Source organism: Phalacrocorax carbo, chromosome 2 (assembly GCF_963921805.1).
Source record: "Phalacrocorax carbo chromosome 2, bPhaCar2.1, whole genome shotgun sequence".
In the NCBI taxonomy this organism is placed as follows: Eukaryota; Metazoa; Chordata; class Aves; order Suliformes; family Phalacrocoracidae; genus Phalacrocorax; species Phalacrocorax carbo.
This window is the reverse complement of record NC_087514.1, coordinates 103,986,236-104,007,156: the sequence shown is the minus strand read 5'-3', so window position 1 is coordinate 104,007,156 and position 20,921 is coordinate 103,986,236. Positions and strand designations below refer to the sequence as shown.

At 35.2% G+C, this 20,921-nt stretch overlaps 1 protein-coding gene across 2 annotated transcripts in view; it reads right to left on the bottom strand.

Annotated features, from left to right (window-relative positions):
- Positions 1-20,921, bottom strand: part of ATP9B (ATPase phospholipid transporting 9B (putative)) — a 169,915-nt gene that overhangs the window by 121,858 nt on the left and 27,136 nt on the right. For both annotated transcript variants that reach the window (XM_064443729.1, XM_064443730.1), the window contains exons 4-6: positions 18,359-18,472; positions 14,596-14,704; positions 5,108-5,166 (exon numbers count right to left, since the gene is read on the bottom strand). In XM_064443729.1, the coding sequence (XP_064299799.1) occupies positions 5,108-5,166; positions 14,596-14,704; positions 18,359-18,472 (282 nt within the window). The remainder of the gene's footprint in view (positions 1-5,107; positions 5,167-14,595; positions 14,705-18,358; positions 18,473-20,921) is intronic.

Below are 20,921 nucleotides of genomic sequence, written 5' to 3'. Positions count from 1 at the left end.
ATATGCAGCAATTATTTGTAAAAGCAGAGTTAAAATTTCACGTGCTCATCTGTATGTCAACAGTATTCACCCTGAACAGGCTGCTCACCTGCAACTGCAGCTAGTACAGCATTTTTTGGAATCTTGCCTTATGACAGAAAATAATTAAACATGTAGTGACACTTATTATCCATCATAAGCCCAGATTCAGCCAGGAATACCTCATACTCACATTTGGAAAAAACTGCAGTAAAAAAAATATCTTTAACATATATTATGCACCTATTGGAGGAAAGAAAAAAAAAAGAGGAAAGCGAAAATGCAACTTCAAAATTAAATAAATCTTTCCTTAAATGACAATAACAATTAAACAGATATCCAGTCTTCATATAGATTAACTATACATTTTTGCAGCTTCCCTGACAGCTCTGACATAAATCCATTACACAAGTTTCAGGTTACTGGCTTCATGTCTACTAACTTCCAGTTACTTGTAAACAAGCTACAACACTTGATAAACACCCAAAAATTTTGCAATAATAACAGTCAAATGATCTAATACTGAATTAAATAGAAGTTCTAGAAATCCAAATGAGGTACCAGGTTTTTACAAATTATTACCAACTTCCATGGAGAACGCATGTTTCAAATTTAGTGAATGAAACATTCACCTGGTACTTGCTACCCAAGATTCAAGTCTTCATGCCTGACAAAACTGGGCAGAATCTCAAGTTGGAAGGGACCCATAAGGATTATTGAGTCCATGTCCCTTCTCTTCACAGGGCTACCAAGAACTAAACTGTTTGAACTAAGAACATCATCCAGACACTCGTGAACAGTGACAGGCTTGGTGCCATGACCACCCCCCTGGGGAGCCTGTTCCAGCGACCGACCACTCTCCCAGTGAAGAGCCTTTTCCTAATGTGTAACCTGAACTTCCCCTAATGCAGTTTCATTCCATTTGCATATGTCCTATCACTGGGCACCAGAGAGAGATCAGCACCTCCCCCTCCGCTGCCCCCTTAAGGAAGGCGAGGCTACAACCATATTAGTCATGTGATCATTTTCACATTTTAATAGAAAAAAAAAATGCATCTTTATTTCACGTCTTCTAAATGTGTTCTCTCTGCTTATTTTTCTTTCCTCTAAAACAACTTGAGTTTTTCTGCATTAACATATCTGAATGTATCCTTCCATGTAGGAAAGGCTAGAGACTGTCTTGTCTTCACTTTCTCCCTCAGGGGAGTGGGGACGGGGGACCAAAACTGGTGTGGTTTTGGTTTAAGATTGACATTATCGTTTTTCAATATAATTATATATTATATAAAATAAATAAAACATTACCATTTTTCATCAAGTTTTCCATATTTTGGAAGTGGGCAGAAAGGTACCACATGCATACTAGGCACCAAAAAACATTGTCACTATTACTGCTGACACTGGAGAGCAAGGACATACCTAGTCACTACAAAAGAGTGACTACACAGAAACAGATGGCAAGTATGCTACAAAAATCTTTAACACCTCATTATGGAGAAAATTAAGTTCTGTTGTACATTGTCACAGTCAAACAGCAGCATTTTGTTAATGTTAGCTCTCTCATGTCATATTTATCAAAGTGGAACAAGTTAAAATGCCAACACATAGAACTTCAAGAATTCAGAAACCCGTGAAGAAACTATGTAATCTCAATTACCATGGAGATGAAGCTAGAAACGTTTATTGATATATACTGAAATTTGAATATATAAGTCATGAAAATTACTTCATACATTGTTTTCCTTAAGTTTGGGCAGAATTAGAGCTCCAGAAAAGGAGCTCAGTGTTTGTCTATGCTGCAGACTTACAGATTCATTCTTAGAGATCTAACTACAGCAAGACAATGGTCAACACCAGGTAAGAACTTCCCCAGCTTCTGGATTCCCATGGCTAACTCCATGCCATCCAGCAATACTAACCAGATTGGAAAACCAAGAAAATGCACAAACGTACACTTCCCTGCAACACATGTTACAATACTCACTTGAAAAAACACCAATTTTAAAAGCTTTCAAATTACTTCATTTTTCTCATGTTATTATCATTAAATTGTTATTTACATAAGCTTCTCCAGCTCCCTAGTCAGTCTTCCAATTCCCCTAGAACTGCCCATAGTTACAGACCCTCAAAATTTCGCATTTACTGTCCTTTCTTCTCCATTCATGTAATGAACCATGTACTTGATTAAAATATTCCTGCATGCTTCTGAGTTATAAATGGAAGAGGTATTTCCCACTTGTCTTCTTGCATCTGCATGCTGTGCAATACTGCATACTAGCATTAACTACAATCCTTACAAATACTGGATTAATTTCACTTTACACCTGAGATTAAGAAAAAACAACTGTGTCCCTTTACAGCTCCAAAAGCTCTCAATGCTTTAAGACAAAGCATTACTGTTCCACATGTTTTAAAACACTATTATGTGTTGTTATTATTTAATGTTATTAAGTAAATGTGTTCGCTGTGTTATTAAGTTTTATGTCCTTTTAACATCTCCAAAATGTATTCCACAATGTCAATAAGCTACAGTGTCTAAATAACAATATCTGAACTCACCAACTCATCCCTTCAATTGTCTCATTTCAGAAGACTATGCACACCTGTGCTCCCACTGGAAACTAAAAACCTATCTTAACACAAGCCAAGGAGAACATCTAGGAAGTAGCATGTCTGTTTGAGGCAGGGGACCATTTTTCAGCTAACATGTACAAATGTCTTTTAGCTTGTCAAAACAGGCAGTATTTTCTTCTGTTCAGGCCTCTTCCTGCCCTAGTATTAGCGCATTACAAAATTTTCAGTTGAAACAACAGATAGTACTTGGAACTAAACAGTTTTAAGCACACTGCAGTCACTTAGAGCTACTTTGAAATTAATCAGGCCTATTTAAAGAAAAAAGACAATAATCAGAGGATATCCGAGATTTAAATATAGAAAAGCCTTTCACTTAAGTTGTTAGTATTTGTGATGCAGTCACTAGTTAACATATGGATCTTCAGCTCAAATGAGTCATTAATTTCACTACAGAAATGCTGTTGATGCATCTTCCAGTCAAATACAATGTTAACTTGTTCCTTTGCCATTAGAGTGAGCAATTGAACATTTCACTCCCGACTGGTTCTTTGGCTTAAGAGTCATACTCTGAAATTGAAAACTGCTTGTTCCAACAAAACACACTTCTCAACAGAACCAGAAACGTTTTATTTCATTAGTCTGAAGGCACCCACAGCTAGGCCAAAAGACAAAAAAATCTCTGCTGGGGCAGGAGCGATCTTGAATTTGAAATACAACATTCGAACAATTATATGCATCTTACTGAGATACCCGAGTAAAATCTTCATCAAAAAGAATTCCACTTATTCCCCTAAATCCTTAAACATTACTCTTTTTCATAGAAACTTCAGGTACTCACAACATATGATCTGTAAGCTGCTGCAAATAATGCTGAAATAGATGCTAATGACCTACCTCATGCAAGTCAGACTGATCCCCAAAGTAATTCCAGTCTTCCCAAATTCTAGCATAATTCAACAGACTGATGGATCTCAGTAAATTTCAGGGAAGGCAGATTACTTCTGTAGCCACTAGAGTCTTCCCTACACTCTATAATAATTAATTCCAGGTTTAGATATTAATGATGCCCTAAAATGGTTCCTAATAAAAATCAAAACAAATATCTCAGTCTCCTAGAAGATCTTGCAGCTGCTCACTTGCGCCTATTCCAGATGACTCCACCTACACTCTTAAAACAGCAAGGTGCAAGGCAAAACAGATCTAAATGCCAGACATATTAGCACTAATCTTGTCTACACTAGTATATGCTGCTTAGACAGGCCCAAAAAGATATCAGGTACAGACAGGAGACAAAAAAAGGGGAACAAAAAGGCAAGAAATGGTAAAACTACATGAAAACAGATATATTTTAAGCTAAGAGCAGCAAACGAAATGAAACTTGGCTGTGTTGTTCTTTCTTTGCGCTATAGAAGAAACAGAAAGGAAGGAAGCAGAAGTTTTCCAAGACAAACAGAAGAGGGTTTGTTATATATGGTTGAAAAAAAGAAAATAATCCCTATCCACTAACAATCTGTGAGTTTTCCAAGTTGTTGAAGTAAAAGGAGACATGTTAACAAATAAGAAAGCAAAATGTATCAGGAGGGCATATTTGCTGAAGCATTTTCTTTTATCAGAAGTAATTTACTCCACTAAATAGGAGTAAAAACCACCAAGACATTTAGAAAATTCTAATCAGTGATGAGGTTCCACTATTACTCTGCCAAACTGCAATTTGCCATACAGCACTTCAAACAAAGCTGTAGATACAAGCCTCAACTTGAGGTGCCTCCTTCCAGCATCTCCATGGATTAGCTCTCTAATACAAAGCATGATGGGAATCACTTGCTGGCACCCAGAAAGTGAGCCACCTTTCCAGAATGAACTTAAATAAAAATAGTTTCCTCTGACAAGAAAATTAAGTTGACTTTCAACAGTAATTTCTTAGTATGCCAGAAAGCCAACTGAAATAAGCAACACTGTCTTTATTTTAATACTAACATAGAGGGGGAAAAAAGTTCACAGCTCTCACTCACCATTTGCAATCAAACTGGAAAGCTTTTTCTCTTTTTTTAAAAAAATAAGCTTTTATGTTGTTTAATTATATATATAATACAATATTATATACATATAATTATATAATATAAATATACTTATTTATATATATATAAATGAAATTTATCCTTGAAGGCTTCAGACACAGAAAAGCACTGATATGAGCATCAAAAGGAAGGTATCAGTAATCAAACAGCTAAGAACATTCACCACAGCACAGGCCAGAGAATTTAATTCAGTAATTATATTCCCTTCACTACATAAATTTAAGCATATACCAATTCATAAAATATAAATGCTTACATTCAATTAAACTTGTAATTAATAAAAAATTAGCCTTCCTTGAAGATTCTTGAGTAAGACTTGAACTAAAATATCAGCTAGTCAGTACTTCACAGATAAGTACCCCAATATACCTTTCTTCATAAGATAATTAGCATGTTAATAATCTTTAGTCTCTAAAATATATTTAAAAAGTATCAACCTTTTCCACTATGATGAGGTCTCCAACTTGTATGTCTGAACTCTTAACTTGCACTTTACCTTAAAAAAAAGAAGAAATGTAATCAACGTAGGCAGACATTAATAGAGTCACAAGAACATAAATCCCAGAATGCAAGTTATACTTAAACATTACTGTTTGGTGAAAGTGTTACAATTTATACAAAATGAATCTCTGATGAACATATTAATAGATTTCATCTCTTTGAATAAATAATTCACTGGTAAAAAAAAGTCTAGTTTTATAACCAGTTAGCTATTGTAGAAATATTACAAAAGATATGTATAGAGCATGCTCAAGTCTGATCTATAGTATCAATAACAGAGTTGTAAAATTGGAAAACGGAGTCTTTCACATCTCCTACAGGACAGCATTTCTATTTCTGACAAGTCAAGAGTTTTTAGGCTTACAGTCATGGAGCATTCTCACACACAGGAGTTGTTAGTCACAGCCCAGTTACCAACAGGTAGCTTTGCTTGGCCACTAAGTTACTGATGTAATTGGCACTGTCTGACACTAACGGGCAGTTAGAGTGGAAAAGAGGTAGGTCTCTAAAGTCAGAAGAAATGCCTGAAGATTTCATTTCAGAAAATCAAAATATCAAGAGCTGAAATAAAGGTTTTTTCATTCTCTAGAGCTTCCCATTCAGTAACTACTGTGAACAACTTCATAAACATACACAGCCACGTACCAATTTAATTCCTGTATGTTCTGTAGGATATTAATATTTGTAATTTTTGTAATTAATTGTAATTACAAAAATTTGTAATTAATTTGTAATATTAATATTTGTAAGACTTAAGTTTTAACATTCTTATTTGATGGACTGAAAAACTGAGACAGAGAGGTTAAGCTACTGCCCAAAGTGAGTTATTGTTGAGCTCTTTAGAATTCAGGCGTTCTAGTCCCAGGTCCTTGCTACAATTCCAGAAAAAGTGGCTTCCCTGCGTTAAAAACCATGAAAAAAGACCCCAAAAAACCTTGCAGACAAACAAGTCATGACATATGGATACCCTCTTCCAACATATAACAGGTGTTAAATTCAGAACTTGTTAACTCAGGATGTAAACACATACATATTTACACAGCCTGATGAGCCGAAACACACACCCATACAGACTAACTTTTCCCTTCAGAAACACTATCATGATTCCAAGCAACAAGTATCTGATCAACAGGTATCAGATGACAAGTATGTCAAAACATGGTAAGGTGCTAGGGTTCTAAATCTAAATCATTCGTTTTTAACAGAAGATCCACAAAAGCACAGGATGAGCAACAATCAGTTCAGAGTTTAAACAAAGTATTATGAATAGAATGTGCATTGTCAAATCTGCTATCATGCCTCAAAGTTATACTAAGTATAAAACAAAAATTAAGCTAGGTTCCAAATCCATGAGACCTCCTCATCATAACTCTCAAGAGAGATTAAGTAGTGAACCTCAAAAAATTTCCTATACTTACATGTACATTTAGTCAAAGGTAGTAAGATTTGTTACGAGTAATTATTTTCAGTACTTGTTCTTTAAAATTACATTTCCTGCAAAAGTAACAGTTGTTTTGTATTTAATTCTGTCAATAATAAATGTATTCCCTTAGCTAATTTTTAATACATTCTCCATGACATTGGCATTTCTAAAATGTGCAATGAGGGAAGAGAATCAGAACTTTTGTTTGGCCTGTCTGCAAAGTTATTTCTGAAAGCCAGTCTTTGTTTTTGATAATGATTTTTTACACCAGTTCAATTTTTCAGTTCCCAAAACTACCTTCCCTCTCTGCCCCCAAATATAAAACAAATTGTTTCTTTATTTGACTCCTAACTCTGCCATAACACATTTGTGAGGGTGAAGGGAGTAGCAAGAAGACCAAGGTATAAAAAGCTGTAGCAAGAAACACTAGCAGTTCTCCACAGGAGTTTCAATTCAAGATACCTATTGAAATTAAGTTAGTGTCAATCTCTCAACAATTTTATATTTTTAAAAGTAACTAATACTTAAAGCTCAACCACTAACAGAACAGCCTGATACCAAATCAACACATCCAGTCTGCTTAACTGCACAAGCCTGTGAATTCTCCTAATGAATTCTAAAGCTCTGGCTAGAAGTGAATAGTATATACCAGATTATATACCAGTATATACCATGTTAGCTTTATCAAAAGGATAGCATTTCATATTCTGTTTCCAATTCCTCCACTAACAAATTTCATCAGTTTACCAGTGTGATAACCAAGTCAACTGATTATAGTAATAACAACCACAAAAATCCTAGTACCAGCTGCATTAAGGCTCAGATCTATGCCACCTTCACAGTCATGTAAGACCACAACCATTCAGAGATACTAATCAAATTCAACTACTAGCAATTTTATAAACAACTGAGTTTTCCACAGTCATGTTCTAACAGCATCTACAGTAGAGATCAAAGGACACTAAGCCTCAGAAGACAAAAGAAAGTAGAACATTGATTTGCAACATGATGTAGGGCAGACAAAAAGCAGAGACTCCTGGTGCCAAGTAAGCCAACAGGAATCCACAGTGCACCTTTGCTTGTACACAGTCTAACAAGCCTCAGAATTTCACATTATGAATTGAAAATTTCCCTTATCAGAATATTTTCTAGGTGGCTTAGCATAACACTACAGAATACCGTCTTTATTACACACTAACTTGTCTTTTTAAAGCATCCTGTATATCCCCACACATAAGGAAGTGGCCTGTGATATACAAGACCATAAATTCTACTATGAATCTGAATGGCAGGACATGTTCCATAAAAAACTAAATAGTAAAATGGGGCAGTAATTTCAAAAGTGGCTTAAAATTTTGAAAAGTCAACAAATAACACTTTCCTTTAGACTAGCAAAAATGAGAATCATTAGATACCATTTCAGAGAACATCAGAATAATGCAATGCTACATCTTAGTGAAGATGCATTTAGAGAAAAAAAAAGACACTGAATGTTATTCACTGCATAAATTATTTTTGCAAACTATTTTTTCTCTAAAAACATCTCTGTAGCAAAGCACTCTTCACCATCTGTATAATTACCAATAAAAAGTCCAAAGCTGTCAGAAGTGGCTGCGCATCCAGACTTTATAGTCCACCAAGGCGCAAGGCTTTCGCCTAAAGCAACATATAGAATTATGCAGAACTGGAACATTGAGATGTGCCTGTAGTAATTCATTATACTGCCAAGAATAAAGCCTTTTGAAATGAATTGCAATGATTTGAAAAACTAATAAATATCTCATATGTGCTAACAAGTATTTCACATAAAAAATTAAGAAATGAAGTAAACAAAATGTGGGTGTAGACTATACCGTAAACTACTGTTTCTTGTTATTAAAAAGCATCTCTACTATCTGAGTGCAAGACACTCATGACACTCATACTAAGTATAAAACAAAAACTAAGCTAGGCTCCAAATCCATGTGAGGTTCCAAATCATAACTCTCAAGAGAGAATAAGTAGTGAACCTCAAAAAATTCCCTATACTTACATGTACATTTAGTCAAAGGTTGTAAGATTTATTTTATGAGTGATTATTTTCAGTACTTGTTCTTTAAAATTGCATTTCATGTAAAAGCAACAGTTGTTACTCTTGAACAAAAGGAATCAAGTACAGACCATATGAAAGTTTTACCTGGCATCTATTAGCCTGAGTTGTCAGCATAATTAGAGGATACGTAATATAGTGGAAAACGGGGTGGGAGGATGGGCAGGTGGTATGAGGATGCTGATCTTTCAGTACAAGTGTGTCCATTGGTCCATCTTTCAAACTCCATCTTAAATATGGAACTGAACTGAGATTAGTCCTTAATCACCAATATAAAACTCTAGAGAGAAGCTTCCTAGCTTCTCTTCTCTGTGTACTATCTCCTCTTGGGTGAAATGGAAAGCCTTCATTCTTTCTTACCCCATCTCCCAGATGCTGCAAAAATGTGGAAGAAAACAGTCCCTTTGCCATTTCCTCTCTTCCAGCCTCTTTGAAATTCCTTCTTACATTAAAATTTCAACTTCTGTTTCTGCTGTTGCTTACTGCTTCCCGAAATCAGCTAGAACAAACTGATACAATTCTTTAAAAATTTATCTGTTCCAAATGGTCTAAATGCCTGGAATGAAATCGTCAGTAGGTTTGAAATATTGCAAGCAATGAAGACCTAATGTTGTACCTCTAGATTCAGAAATGTTTGTGGTTTTTTTTAATGCCATGGCTTTTTAGAAAGCAGAAGAATGGCCTGTTCTTGGGGAGTTGAAATTCCGATGTTTTAAGAGGTTTCAATACAGATTTCAAATAAATGCAAAAGAATAATATTACAATAAATCAAGATATTCTGACAAACATTTTATTTTAAATTTGCAGATAACATAGGTATAAATGATTGAAAACTGCCTCTTGACAGAGACCATTTTGCAATTTAAAAAAGGTCAGTTGAGATATAAGCGCAGTAAAGTGTCACTTTAGGAACAGAGCGGCTCCCACTGCATAAACAGAAGTTCAAAAGAAAAAAAAAATAAAATCACTGTAGCTCTCAAACTTCTCAATTCTCCAATTTTAAAGGAAACATACTAGCTTCATCACTTTGTTCTTTTCTTATGTACAGCAGTTATTGAGTAAATATCACTTCGCTACGTTCTTAGTGATCTTTAAGGATATTGTTATCCATCCTTTAAGGATACAGTAAAGACAGAAATCTTTCAAATTTGAAGCCCAGGTGGAATTTTTTCATTAATCTCATCTCTCCTGACATTCATTTTTGCTTTTGCTTTGTGGGTTGAAAAATGAGAGAGAGTTCTGCAACACTTCCAAAAACCTTGTTAAACATTCTGAGATGAAGTGACAGATGCATGTCTCTTCTGCAACTCACAGCTGTGACTATAATAGTTAGTTCTTTTCTTCTTGATCTTTTTTTTCTTCAAAACTTCAGCAACACTGCACAGGAAAACCTAACTAGGAAAGGTTCAAGGTAGGACTGCCAACTTCAAGAATGGAAAAGGACAAGACAGTTAAAATTGCTTTACAATTTTATTATCCAGTTGGCTTTTGGCAGCTCAGTGAAAGAGATAATAGTCTGTTTATGAACTTCATGTAATTCTTCTGCAGAATAGCCGTGTTTTTCATAGGCACTTAACTGGTCATACCTAAGTGCAGGAGACAAGAAGCTGCACCAGAGTATAACAATTCCTTAGGAAAGAAAAGCCGAAGTCCTCCCAAACCTGCATGCACAGGTCTAAAGTCTTTCCATTGCAATTTCTGCTCTACAAAAGGCTACGCAGGTGAGCTGCTCTGAAGCAGAAAAACAATTAAATTGACATGATCTTCAGTAGCAAGATAATTTCAATTCTACAGGCAGATACTTTTCCTCCCTCCAACTTTAACTTGCATGCTGACTGAAAACTGTCTATGAAGGATTTGCAGACTTTGATATGCAAAAAAAGGAAAGTAGATTTTGCAACAAACACCTCAATAAAAAGATTAAGACAGCTGGATGCATCATACACTGAACAACTTAAGAGATTCAATATCATAATCTAGGAAAGTATACAAGGGAAAAGATTCACATGCAAGACATGGAGACGGGTACACTTAATTGACTTGCTCACAAAAAAATTCAATACATGTACTGATTTGCATGTTTCATCACTTGCCACAAAGGGTTGAAAAAGTAGAAACTATTCAAACTACACATATAGCAGCATGTTCACCTTCCTGACAAATGCAAAGTTACGCATAGCAAATTCACCAACGGATGACTGAAGACTGAGCTTTGCCATTTTACATGACAAATAGAAAACTGCATAACATTGGATATCTCATGGATGACAATTAGCCTACGGACATTAAGCTGGCCACTGCTGCCTAAGTACAGCTAAGTAACACTTAAAACAGATGTCCCATTCCCCCTTCATTTTCTGCTCAAAGCAGCTCACTATTATAAAAATAGCTAAGACTTACTGATTAGAACAAATACTTATTCAAGGTCTTGATTTACTAAAAAGAAATGCTAAGCCTTTGAGAGTTGCTAATGTGAATCCACCACCTTCAAAAAGACGGTACTTCTTACGCTAGCAACATGTAGGTCATAAGACAACATTCACACATTTTACCTGTTTAGAGGTTACTGAGGCTAATAATTACTCCACAGAAAGTCAACACTGCTAGGTAGTCAAAGAATTCCTGATTTTCATCTATTACAACACTGTATAAAAGGATTTTAACTTACAAATGAGCCTACCCACACTATCTTTATACAAGTAATTAATCACAAGTCCCAGTAGCTTCTCTTGCTGCAAATACTTTAGCTTCCCTATAGTAAACAAACAATTTTGCAAAACAACTGGAAGTGATTAAATTTGCATTTGTATCTTCCACAAATGGTACAATTAAACCAAGTGTAACCTTGAACCCTGCTAACTTTAAGTTTTCCTATGTCCAATTTGAGCAAATGCAACCAGCTTAACCTCTCTGTCAGTTTCTCCATCTTTGATACATTAAAAATACCTATTTCTAAGAAAAGATTCTAAAACCTACACAAGTCAAAATCACTAGGAAAAAAGATGCTAGGGCAGTACAAAGTGCAGTTCCACTCTGAAAAGTGACTCTTAAGAATGGCATCGAATTTCAGGCTTTTAATTAAATCAGCATCAAGTTTGTTCATTCAGAAGTAACAAAGCCTTCTTTCTCCAAACCATTAGCCCATAGGTTAGTATAGTAAGCCTAACTGAATTTTTCCACTTGAAGAGCGCTGCCAATATGAAAAATTAGGTAGACTTTACTGAAAGTTACTTATAAAAATAGTTTGCAGAAATCTAGCACTTGACATTATTAATTTGCAAAGAAAAATACCTAAGTCCTTCTCAAAACCTGTAAAAAACTTGGTTGAATTTTATCAGAGCAGGAAGTCCCACTTTTTGCCTCAAAATACCTTTCATTTCAGAATGCCTTATTATGAAAGAACACTATACTATGAAAGAGGTGCAATTTATCATGTATTCATTATTTTATATATGTGCAGCAATTTTAGTACAGCTTAATTTTGAGGGGGACTGCAATAATGCTTTCATTCTTAAAATTGGCCATAACTCAAGACATTGTTAGCTCGTCGATCCACCATTGTCAACATGAGATTCAGAGTTCACTGTTAGTACAGATATTGAATCTTTACTTCTGTAGAATATTATGGTCTTCAAAAAACCATAAAACAGAACAAAAACCAAGTACGCATTCATGATGGAACTGACACTAAAACCTGAAAGTCAAAATACACATACACATTTGTGGGTAAAAGCTGATATCCTTTTTTTAAAAAAAGGGAATTTTTAAAATTTCTTTTGAACAAATCACTGGTCTCTATGTGTCAGTTCCTGATATAACTGCCAGGCTTTACCTATACACTGTTGTATACTATTTTAAAATCTCTATTCCATATCTAGAAAACAGCTGTGTCAAGGTGACCAAATCCAATCTTAATTTGACAACTTCCTTATTTCTAGGAGAAACTACAAAATGAAAAGCTTCTCAAATACACATAACCTCATGAAATATTTCATGAGCTGGGAAAGAGGAAATCAGGATTCCAAAACTTCTACTTAAATGCTGCTAAAATGCCCAGCAATTTACCAGGAACTCCAATATTAACTCTAAACAAGTTAAGTGAAGAAGCAGCACAAAAGACACCAAACTTAGCTCTTAAAACAGCAAATGTCACTCTTGACATTTACATGACACTGGTAACCATGAACAATACATGTGCTTGCAGAACTAAGAATTTCAGATTACTAACACTATTGCCAAACAGGGTAGGATTGTACTGTCTGTTTCAAAGGTGAGTGTTCAGTGGCCTACCATAACAGATCAAAAAAAAAAGAATAAACCAACTAGCAGGTTAAATTACAACTTTGAAAGAAAAGCCATTAAGTGTCCATTTCTTTACAGATTGTATTAAAGACTGTAAAGATCTCGAGGGCAGCAATGCAACCACTTGTGTTAAATAACAGCTATTCCATTGGCAAATTTCCACAGTGGTACGTCTAAGTGTTGATAAAGCTATTTTAGGCTGACAAGGAAGGGAAGAACGATAGGCAAATACTCCCTACAGTTGCTCCCTTCTGTACACAAACTCCAGAAAACAATACAAGTCTCTCTACTGTGAGAAAGCAGTATAAATTCCTCTCAGCTAGCTAATGTCACCACTAATGAGACTGTTGCCCATTTACTTACCTTCCAATTACTTTAAAAAATGGGGTAAGATTTCAGACAGAATGCTACAAGTTTTTAATCCACTTTTTCTGGAGAGAATATTATCCAGAGCTACTCCAAGAGTTTAGTTTCTAATTAAGAGTCCTAGATCTGGTGAGGTTACTCTTCCAACTGACTCTCAGAAGATATTCACCAAGGCATACTAAAAAGTGCAGTGAAGCGTATGTTGGGAATTAGTGAACAGAATTTACACTTAGCCCAACGTATGACATATACTCTACCTGCTTGAGGCGCAACCTCACATTCCTTAACAACTTTCCACTTTCTAGGACTTTCATGCCAAAGAAAATCCTTAACAGAGAATTCCCAGGATATTTTAGCAAAACAACTTTCAAGGGTAATAGCAAGGTCATGCTGTTTTGTAAGGTTATTCATTACAGTTTGTCTTGATAATAGATTATTCATCATTTTTTGACACCTTTCTACGTGGCACTCTGTTCTGAATCTAAGCAGTAAAATGTGCTACGCAACATAAGAGCGGAGAGGAGCGCATAGTTTTCTCTCTTATGCCCATGTTTAAAATTTACAATATCCTACCAAATTTAATCGTCACTTCGCAGCTGAAGTGCTTCATTTCCTTAAAAATCTTCATTAAAAACTGTGAAAGGTTTTGAGTCCAAGAAAAGTCATAACTCTGATTTCTCCGTTTACTAACTTCTGGAAAGAAAACTGGCTGTTCCTATGCGTGATCACATAGATTTCAAATCATATGCAAAAACTAAAATAATTTTTGCTACTGAAGCTGACTCACAATACATCTTCCTTTACTTAAGCACAAATATATCCACCAAGTTTGAAAGGCTCTAGTGAATTTTAATTAGATCATATTTCTTACTAACCTATCCCCTATTTCCTATATACACTTGATACATCGCTGACAGTGTTGCTGAGTTACTGTTCAATTTCAGAGGAGAACTGCACTTTAAAGTAACAGTATTAAACAGCAGAATGCTTAAATATATACAGTTATATACATACACCTTTCCTTTACAAAAAAAACCCAGATGATTTACACCACTTCTTAAAAAGATCAAGTTTAACAGACTTATTTATGTGAGGGAAATCAAGCACTTTTAGTTCAGTATCAGTTTCATTCTGAACAGTGCAGCTTGAGATTATTAGTTATTTCTTTGAACTGAAAGTCTGTAAATGTATAGATAAGAAAAAGAGGAAATATTTTTAGGATTTGTACAAATGGTTTTGCTAACCTCGTACTGTCAGCTTGCTATATAACTGTGAATTCATTTCCTTGTCTCTCTTGTAACGTCGAAATTCATCAACGGCTTCCCGTACCACTGTGACCGTCAAAACAAATCCCTGTTAAAGATATAATTATGCAGTTCAGAATTCTCAAAGTGCTAGACTAGAAATACACAACTAAGAAAACTATACAGAGTAAGAACATGTGCTTAGAATATTTACTATTTTTCTTATTTGGATTTTAGTGTTTTCAATCTGTTAAAATATCATCTTGGCTTAGTCAAACAGGAAAATCATACTTGTACATTGCACAAATATAATTAGAGTATCTACATCTCCAAATACATGTAATTTAGATATAATTTGAAATTTTAAAAATTAAAATGTTTTGGATGAACTAAAGACAGTCTTTGTAGTTCAATAAGCATATTTCCCTATCTTCCACAAATTTCAGGGCTTTATCAAAAATTTAAGAAGTCTCAAATTCTAATTTTGACTTCACTGCCTTTTTCCTAACAGACAGAAACAAGAAGGTAGATGGATGCCTAGTTTAATTAATGTTGCCATCTTAAATATATTTACTTATCAATACATCACAAATATTGACAAAAGGGGTTTGTTCTGGAAAGCTAAGTATCTAAATGCTTTGGCTGCTGCTTTCACAGGATAGTGCCACTGTAGCTTCTGTTGGAAGCACAGAGCATGCTACATGCAACTAAGATGGTCTCTGGCCACAAAAGATGGTAAGCTAAAAAAATAGAGAACAGTTCAGGGATAAGCACATAAGAGGTTCCTCTCTCCCTTTCCAAACTTCTCAGATACGGTCTTCTGGCTTCTTAAATTCAAGTGCTCGGTCTTTCTCCATTTGTGAAAGGGAAATAAATTTTTCAACAGTAAAGGGATCTTATCATTACTATAAGATGGCTAAAAAAAATCTCAAATATTCACAAATCCTCCAACAGATAACATTCTAGATTTTTCATCTAGCTTCAGACATCCACCAATACTTCCTTCCGTAGAAGACAAATTTATACCATTAATCTTTTCTTGCAGAAATCCAACTGCTCACCAACCTTCTCCTAACCTCCTAGCAATAAGAAAGGAATGAAGGTGTAGAGTCTTCCTAAAGGAGTCTTGACTAAAATTCTCCTTTTCAATAGCAAGGGCTGTTTTGCTGTTCCAGCCCAAAATTCCAAGGCTTACTCTGTTGCGACCTTAAACACTTCTTGTAGCTAATGTAAACCTGAACAAACAAGTACATTAGAACTACGTAGAACAAAAAAGTGCCTTTGCAAAATGCATTCTTTTTCACTCCTAGGGCATAACTGAATGAGCATTAGGGTTACCCCCTTTTCTGGCAGCAGCATTTTCACGAGCTATGGCAGTATAGTAGCATTAAAAAAAAGGCACTCCTGAAGCACCTTCAAGTATATTTGCCATTTGTGCATATCTCATTAACTAGACAATAATCAAAGCACAGAATGCAAGGTGTTAATTGCAAGAATTTCCCCTAGCAGTCGTTGTATCTTGCTGGGCAGCTCAGTACAGCTGACCTTGACTATGAGGAACAATTTTATTAGAAAGACATTTCCCTTTTTCCTCATTTGCTCAAAGGAACTTGATACTCTTCCAAAGGAGAGCTGAAATTGTGATGCCAATCTTACAAAAAAACCTGTCATCTTTAACTGTAAGCAGTTAAATATCTTTGGCATCCTGCTTACAAACTCTACATCTTTTGTATGTTTGACTCGAAATGAGAAGTCCATTCCCTACTGTGCCAATGACAAACCAGTAAAATACAGTCTTGTTTGAAGAGCTCCAGTCCTTGATCTAAGTGTATTTGTTTGTTGTAAAAACTGTTGAAGCAAAAAACAACAAAAAAAAAACCAAATGAAAAACCCCAAACACCTAACCCTCTCCCCCCCCAAAAAAAAACCCAAACAAACCCCAAAAACCTTTTAGCACATAGACAACTTCAGTTGGTCTTAAGTATGAGGCTGAACAATTTTTCTTTTCCTTTAAAATCTTAGAGGAAATATAACCCAAGTCATAGCTACTCCTCTGATTATTACTGAAAATTCATCAGCAGTTACATACTTCCCAAAGAAAACGAAACTCGTCTGTTAAGCAACACAGACACGCCAATGGGTCTGACTTAAATGTTTTATTTTTTCATTACACATACTGAGCCTTACTCAACACCCAATTAATCTCTTTTACCTGGAGGTCAATCATCAGTAGAAAAGCTATTCAAGTAGAAACAAGTGAATTTAGCAAAAAAAGGGTACCACTAGCAGTAACAGATATTACTGTATTTTCTAGCTGTATGTAAAAACTGGGAAACATCATTCAACATACCCCTGAATAAGACAAACACGTCTATACAGAACAGATTACCAGTGTTTGCAAAATACAGTAGTTTCTCCCTTCTTCAGGCAGGGATGAGATGGGCTGAGATGCTAAGTGATTTTTTTCCTTCCAACTCCACTAACATATAGAGTTGTACACAGGACTTCACCTGTCTGGAAGAGACCAACTTCCAGACAAGGCTGACTTCTGTCTTTTCTTACTGGGTGAGTGACAAAGACCTTTGTAAATATCCATTTCAAATCCCACTGTTGAACAAGCTTTCTGTCTTGCAAGTGTTCTTTATTGCAGCAGAAGCCAAAAGTTGTCTGGAAATAGAGGTGTGAAGAACCTCCAGGACAGTCTCTCCATTTATCAATACTTAAAAGGACACATGTTGCCACAATTAAAACATTGAAATCAATCCAGAATATTTACTCTATTGACTTGTTAAGAGCGACCTTTATTCAAGCATTCAGCATGTCACTGTTCCTCTTAAATACCACTGAATAAATGCTACTAAAAAATACCATTTTTTTATAAATTTAGAAAATAAACATTTGTTCTTCCTGCCTTGCTTTTAAACCTGGGGTGGAGGGGCCAGGAGGAAGGTGAAAGAGAAGATAATGATCTGGTTACAAACAAGAAAATAATTCCAAACCATGGGAATATAGCTGGCAAACTACCAAAAGGGCCTCCTGTGAAGAGAGTACAATTTTCAAACCTTAGGAAACCCGAGTCAGAAGCAACTGGTTTGAACAGTTTCCCAAGAAAATACTGCAGAGGGCTCAATAATAAAAAGACATATTGAAAGGAAGCCAGTGCAACTGGCAGGGCAATCAATTAAGAAAAGCATGTTTAATTAATAACTCATTTTAAAGACATTTTCCTCCTGCTTTAACCATGGCTTAAAATATTATAGCTCAGTTTTTGTAAAAAAAAAAGGGACATCATCAAAACCGATACAGAAGGAATGCAAAAAAAATTATTTCAATTCTGACCTAGCCTGAAAACAAAATAGTGAGCAAATAAAAATAACTGAAAGAAATCTAACACACAAGTTGTCTATGTTACCATATAAGGTTCTCTACTAGCTGAAGGTTTTTTTGGTTTGTTTTTCTAAACCTCTCAAGTGACCAGCAGCCAGAAAGGAGCACTACTCACTCAGACTAGCTGGTTAATTAAAATGACCTCCAGACTGTGGGGCAGGAGTGTGTTAGGCAGGCAGAAGGGAGATCTATCAGACAACAGCTTCTGGAGTATCTGCTGTAAAATACTGTAATTTCAAATAAGCACTTTACTTCTGTTTCATACTTCAATCACTGTAGTTTACCTGACACAAATTTATGAAATATAAGTATACATGAACTTTCCACCTGAAGTTAAAAATGCAAAACTTCTAGTTAATAGTATTTTTCTGTTTACCAGAGGAGCCCAGTACGTGTACAGGTAGCCTATTTTCAATGCTGGTACAAATTGTGAGCAGGACACGACGAGAAAATACAGATTCAAGAAAAACTTGAACTGTTCATATAAAACCTAAAATGAAAAACACAAAATAGATAAATGCCTTAGAATTTGTACCCATAATGTACATCAAATTAACTTTTTCCTGATAGTAGATACAAAACCATTATATGGCATACTACTGTATATGGTACTAGTACAGTACTATATAGCATATTGTGCTATGTATCTTACAAACTACTTTATGCATTGTAAGTTATTTTAATATTTTTGTTGAGAAAAATCCTTTGATATTAATACTTCTTTTCACACTGAAAAACCAATCTGCTATATGTTTGGTATTTTGAAAACTAGACTACATGGAACTCAACAGACTTTAAAAATATTAAATATACATCAAGATCACTGTGCAAATATTACTCTGAAATTTTAACAGTAAACAGAAGTCAGATGTTTGTAGAAGCATCTTGCAATAATTTTATATCCACAAGTTACCTTTATGTTTATGAGTTAAAAAGTTTTTGAAAAAAATTTTAATAGTATCAGTAAAAGAGGCAAAATAAGTTGGTGAGTATCTGATCCTTCATTGCTTACATTAAGTTTTCATTTAACTGCTAAAACATTTCTTCCTAAAAATACAGCATTGAAAGTAAATCTTACTTTTTTCCCTAAGTACCAATACTTAAATTCTGTTTTATCTGTCTCACAGTGTCTTTTTGCCTTTTTCATTTAATTTTCATTCAAAATTTTCATATCCTGGCCTTAAATAATAATGATTAAAAAAGCATTGGCATCAAATGAACAGAAACCATTGACAAAATTATTATCCTAGTCTTGTCATTTGAACTTCCACAGAGAAACAAAACTGAGTAGGCCTTACCATACTGTTCCGCGTCACTGTGAGAATACCCTAAAACTTCAGCCCTGTCTGCAGCACATACAGGAAACAGTATACATGAACTCCCCCTTACTTTTGTTCACCACATTCCCTCGGCACACTCTCTCCTCCACACAGTCAATAGTTTCCCCCTTGCAGGGGTGGAAGCTGTACAACTCATCTGCCTTCCTTCTGAACTCCTTCAGTTCTCAAAGGAACAAAGGCTACCATCAGGTCAGATGCACTCCTTCAAAATTACCATTTCCCACTGTTCTTAAAAATAGTGAAGCTATTCAATGTTCAAGAATAAGTTGTTTAGGAAGATAAAATGTACACTACAGAAAAGATCCAGTGAGTAAGGGTAAGCAACACTGCTCTCTTTCCAAATGGCTATCACGTGGAAATCTCAGTATAAGGCAGTATTCTTCAGCTTCCATAGCAAGACAAGCTTTTTACAAAACCAAGCAGTTTAAGTTTTCAAAAAGTTTAAACTACAAAAAATTTCTAACAGAATAACATGGGCTTTTGAGGTAATTTAGAAGAAATGCTCAGCATTAAATTTCTCAGAAGATTATGTTGCAATAAATATGGGCACACAGTATATATTTATTAATAAATCAAAGGTTTGGTCTAATCTCCAAGATAATCGTCCAAGTTTTAAGTGAAGACACAGTAACCTTATCACAGAATGTATTGTCCCATGTTCCAGATGAATGACAGATGCAGAGATTCCTTTGGTAATTAAAAGCACCACTTCGCATGTTCTCACATGCGCACAAACGCATGTTCTCAACATTGCTTTAGTTATAATTACAGTGCTAAGAACCTAATTCGTTTTATAGAACTTTGAATCTTCAAAGACTTCACATATCTCTTTAGTAGGCCAGGAAAACATGGCACCTCCAGCAGGATGATCAGAAGTGGCTACTGAAGCTTGGAACACTGAGACCTGAGAAAATCAGTTGTTTCAAAGCTAGAATATTCAAAATACATCAAAAAGCCACATTTAAAGAGTGTGTCCACCTTTTAATCTTAAAATTCAATTAATATTACAATGACTTCTGCATGAAAATCAAAGTTATTGGACAGATATTTAATGCTTTTATCAGTCCAACATTATTACTCAATTATGTAAAAACCTATGCCCTAGTTAAAAATATTCAGGGCAGTTCGTTTCAAAGTGTCTTTCTGGTAGGCACAAAGTAGCAATACCTCAAAATCACAAGTGTGCTACATCACTGTTCAGTTAGAAGCAACCTAAACAGCAGGAAATCAGAAGATTTTTCGAAAACATGGAATTCTATTCCACTATTTACCAGCAAAACTGTAAAGCCAAAAGAAGTCAAATGTGAAGTTGCAGGGAAAGTTGTAGCATTCTTCCAAAATGAAACTAATCCGGCTTGAACCTGTATCTTACATTAATACTGATGAAGTTCACATACTCATTTCTAGCAGTATCTTTAACTGTTTACAGACTTGATAAACCAGGTCAAAGAAAAGTCCACAGATTACTTTGGGAGGTGCAGATCTGCAAGAGGACCCATCTTGCAGGAGAAGGTGGGTGGTAAAAAAGCACCTTCCTACAAGTCTTTTGAATCCTGGCAGACCACTGACAAAGCTGAACACTTCAGTCTAGCTAAGCAA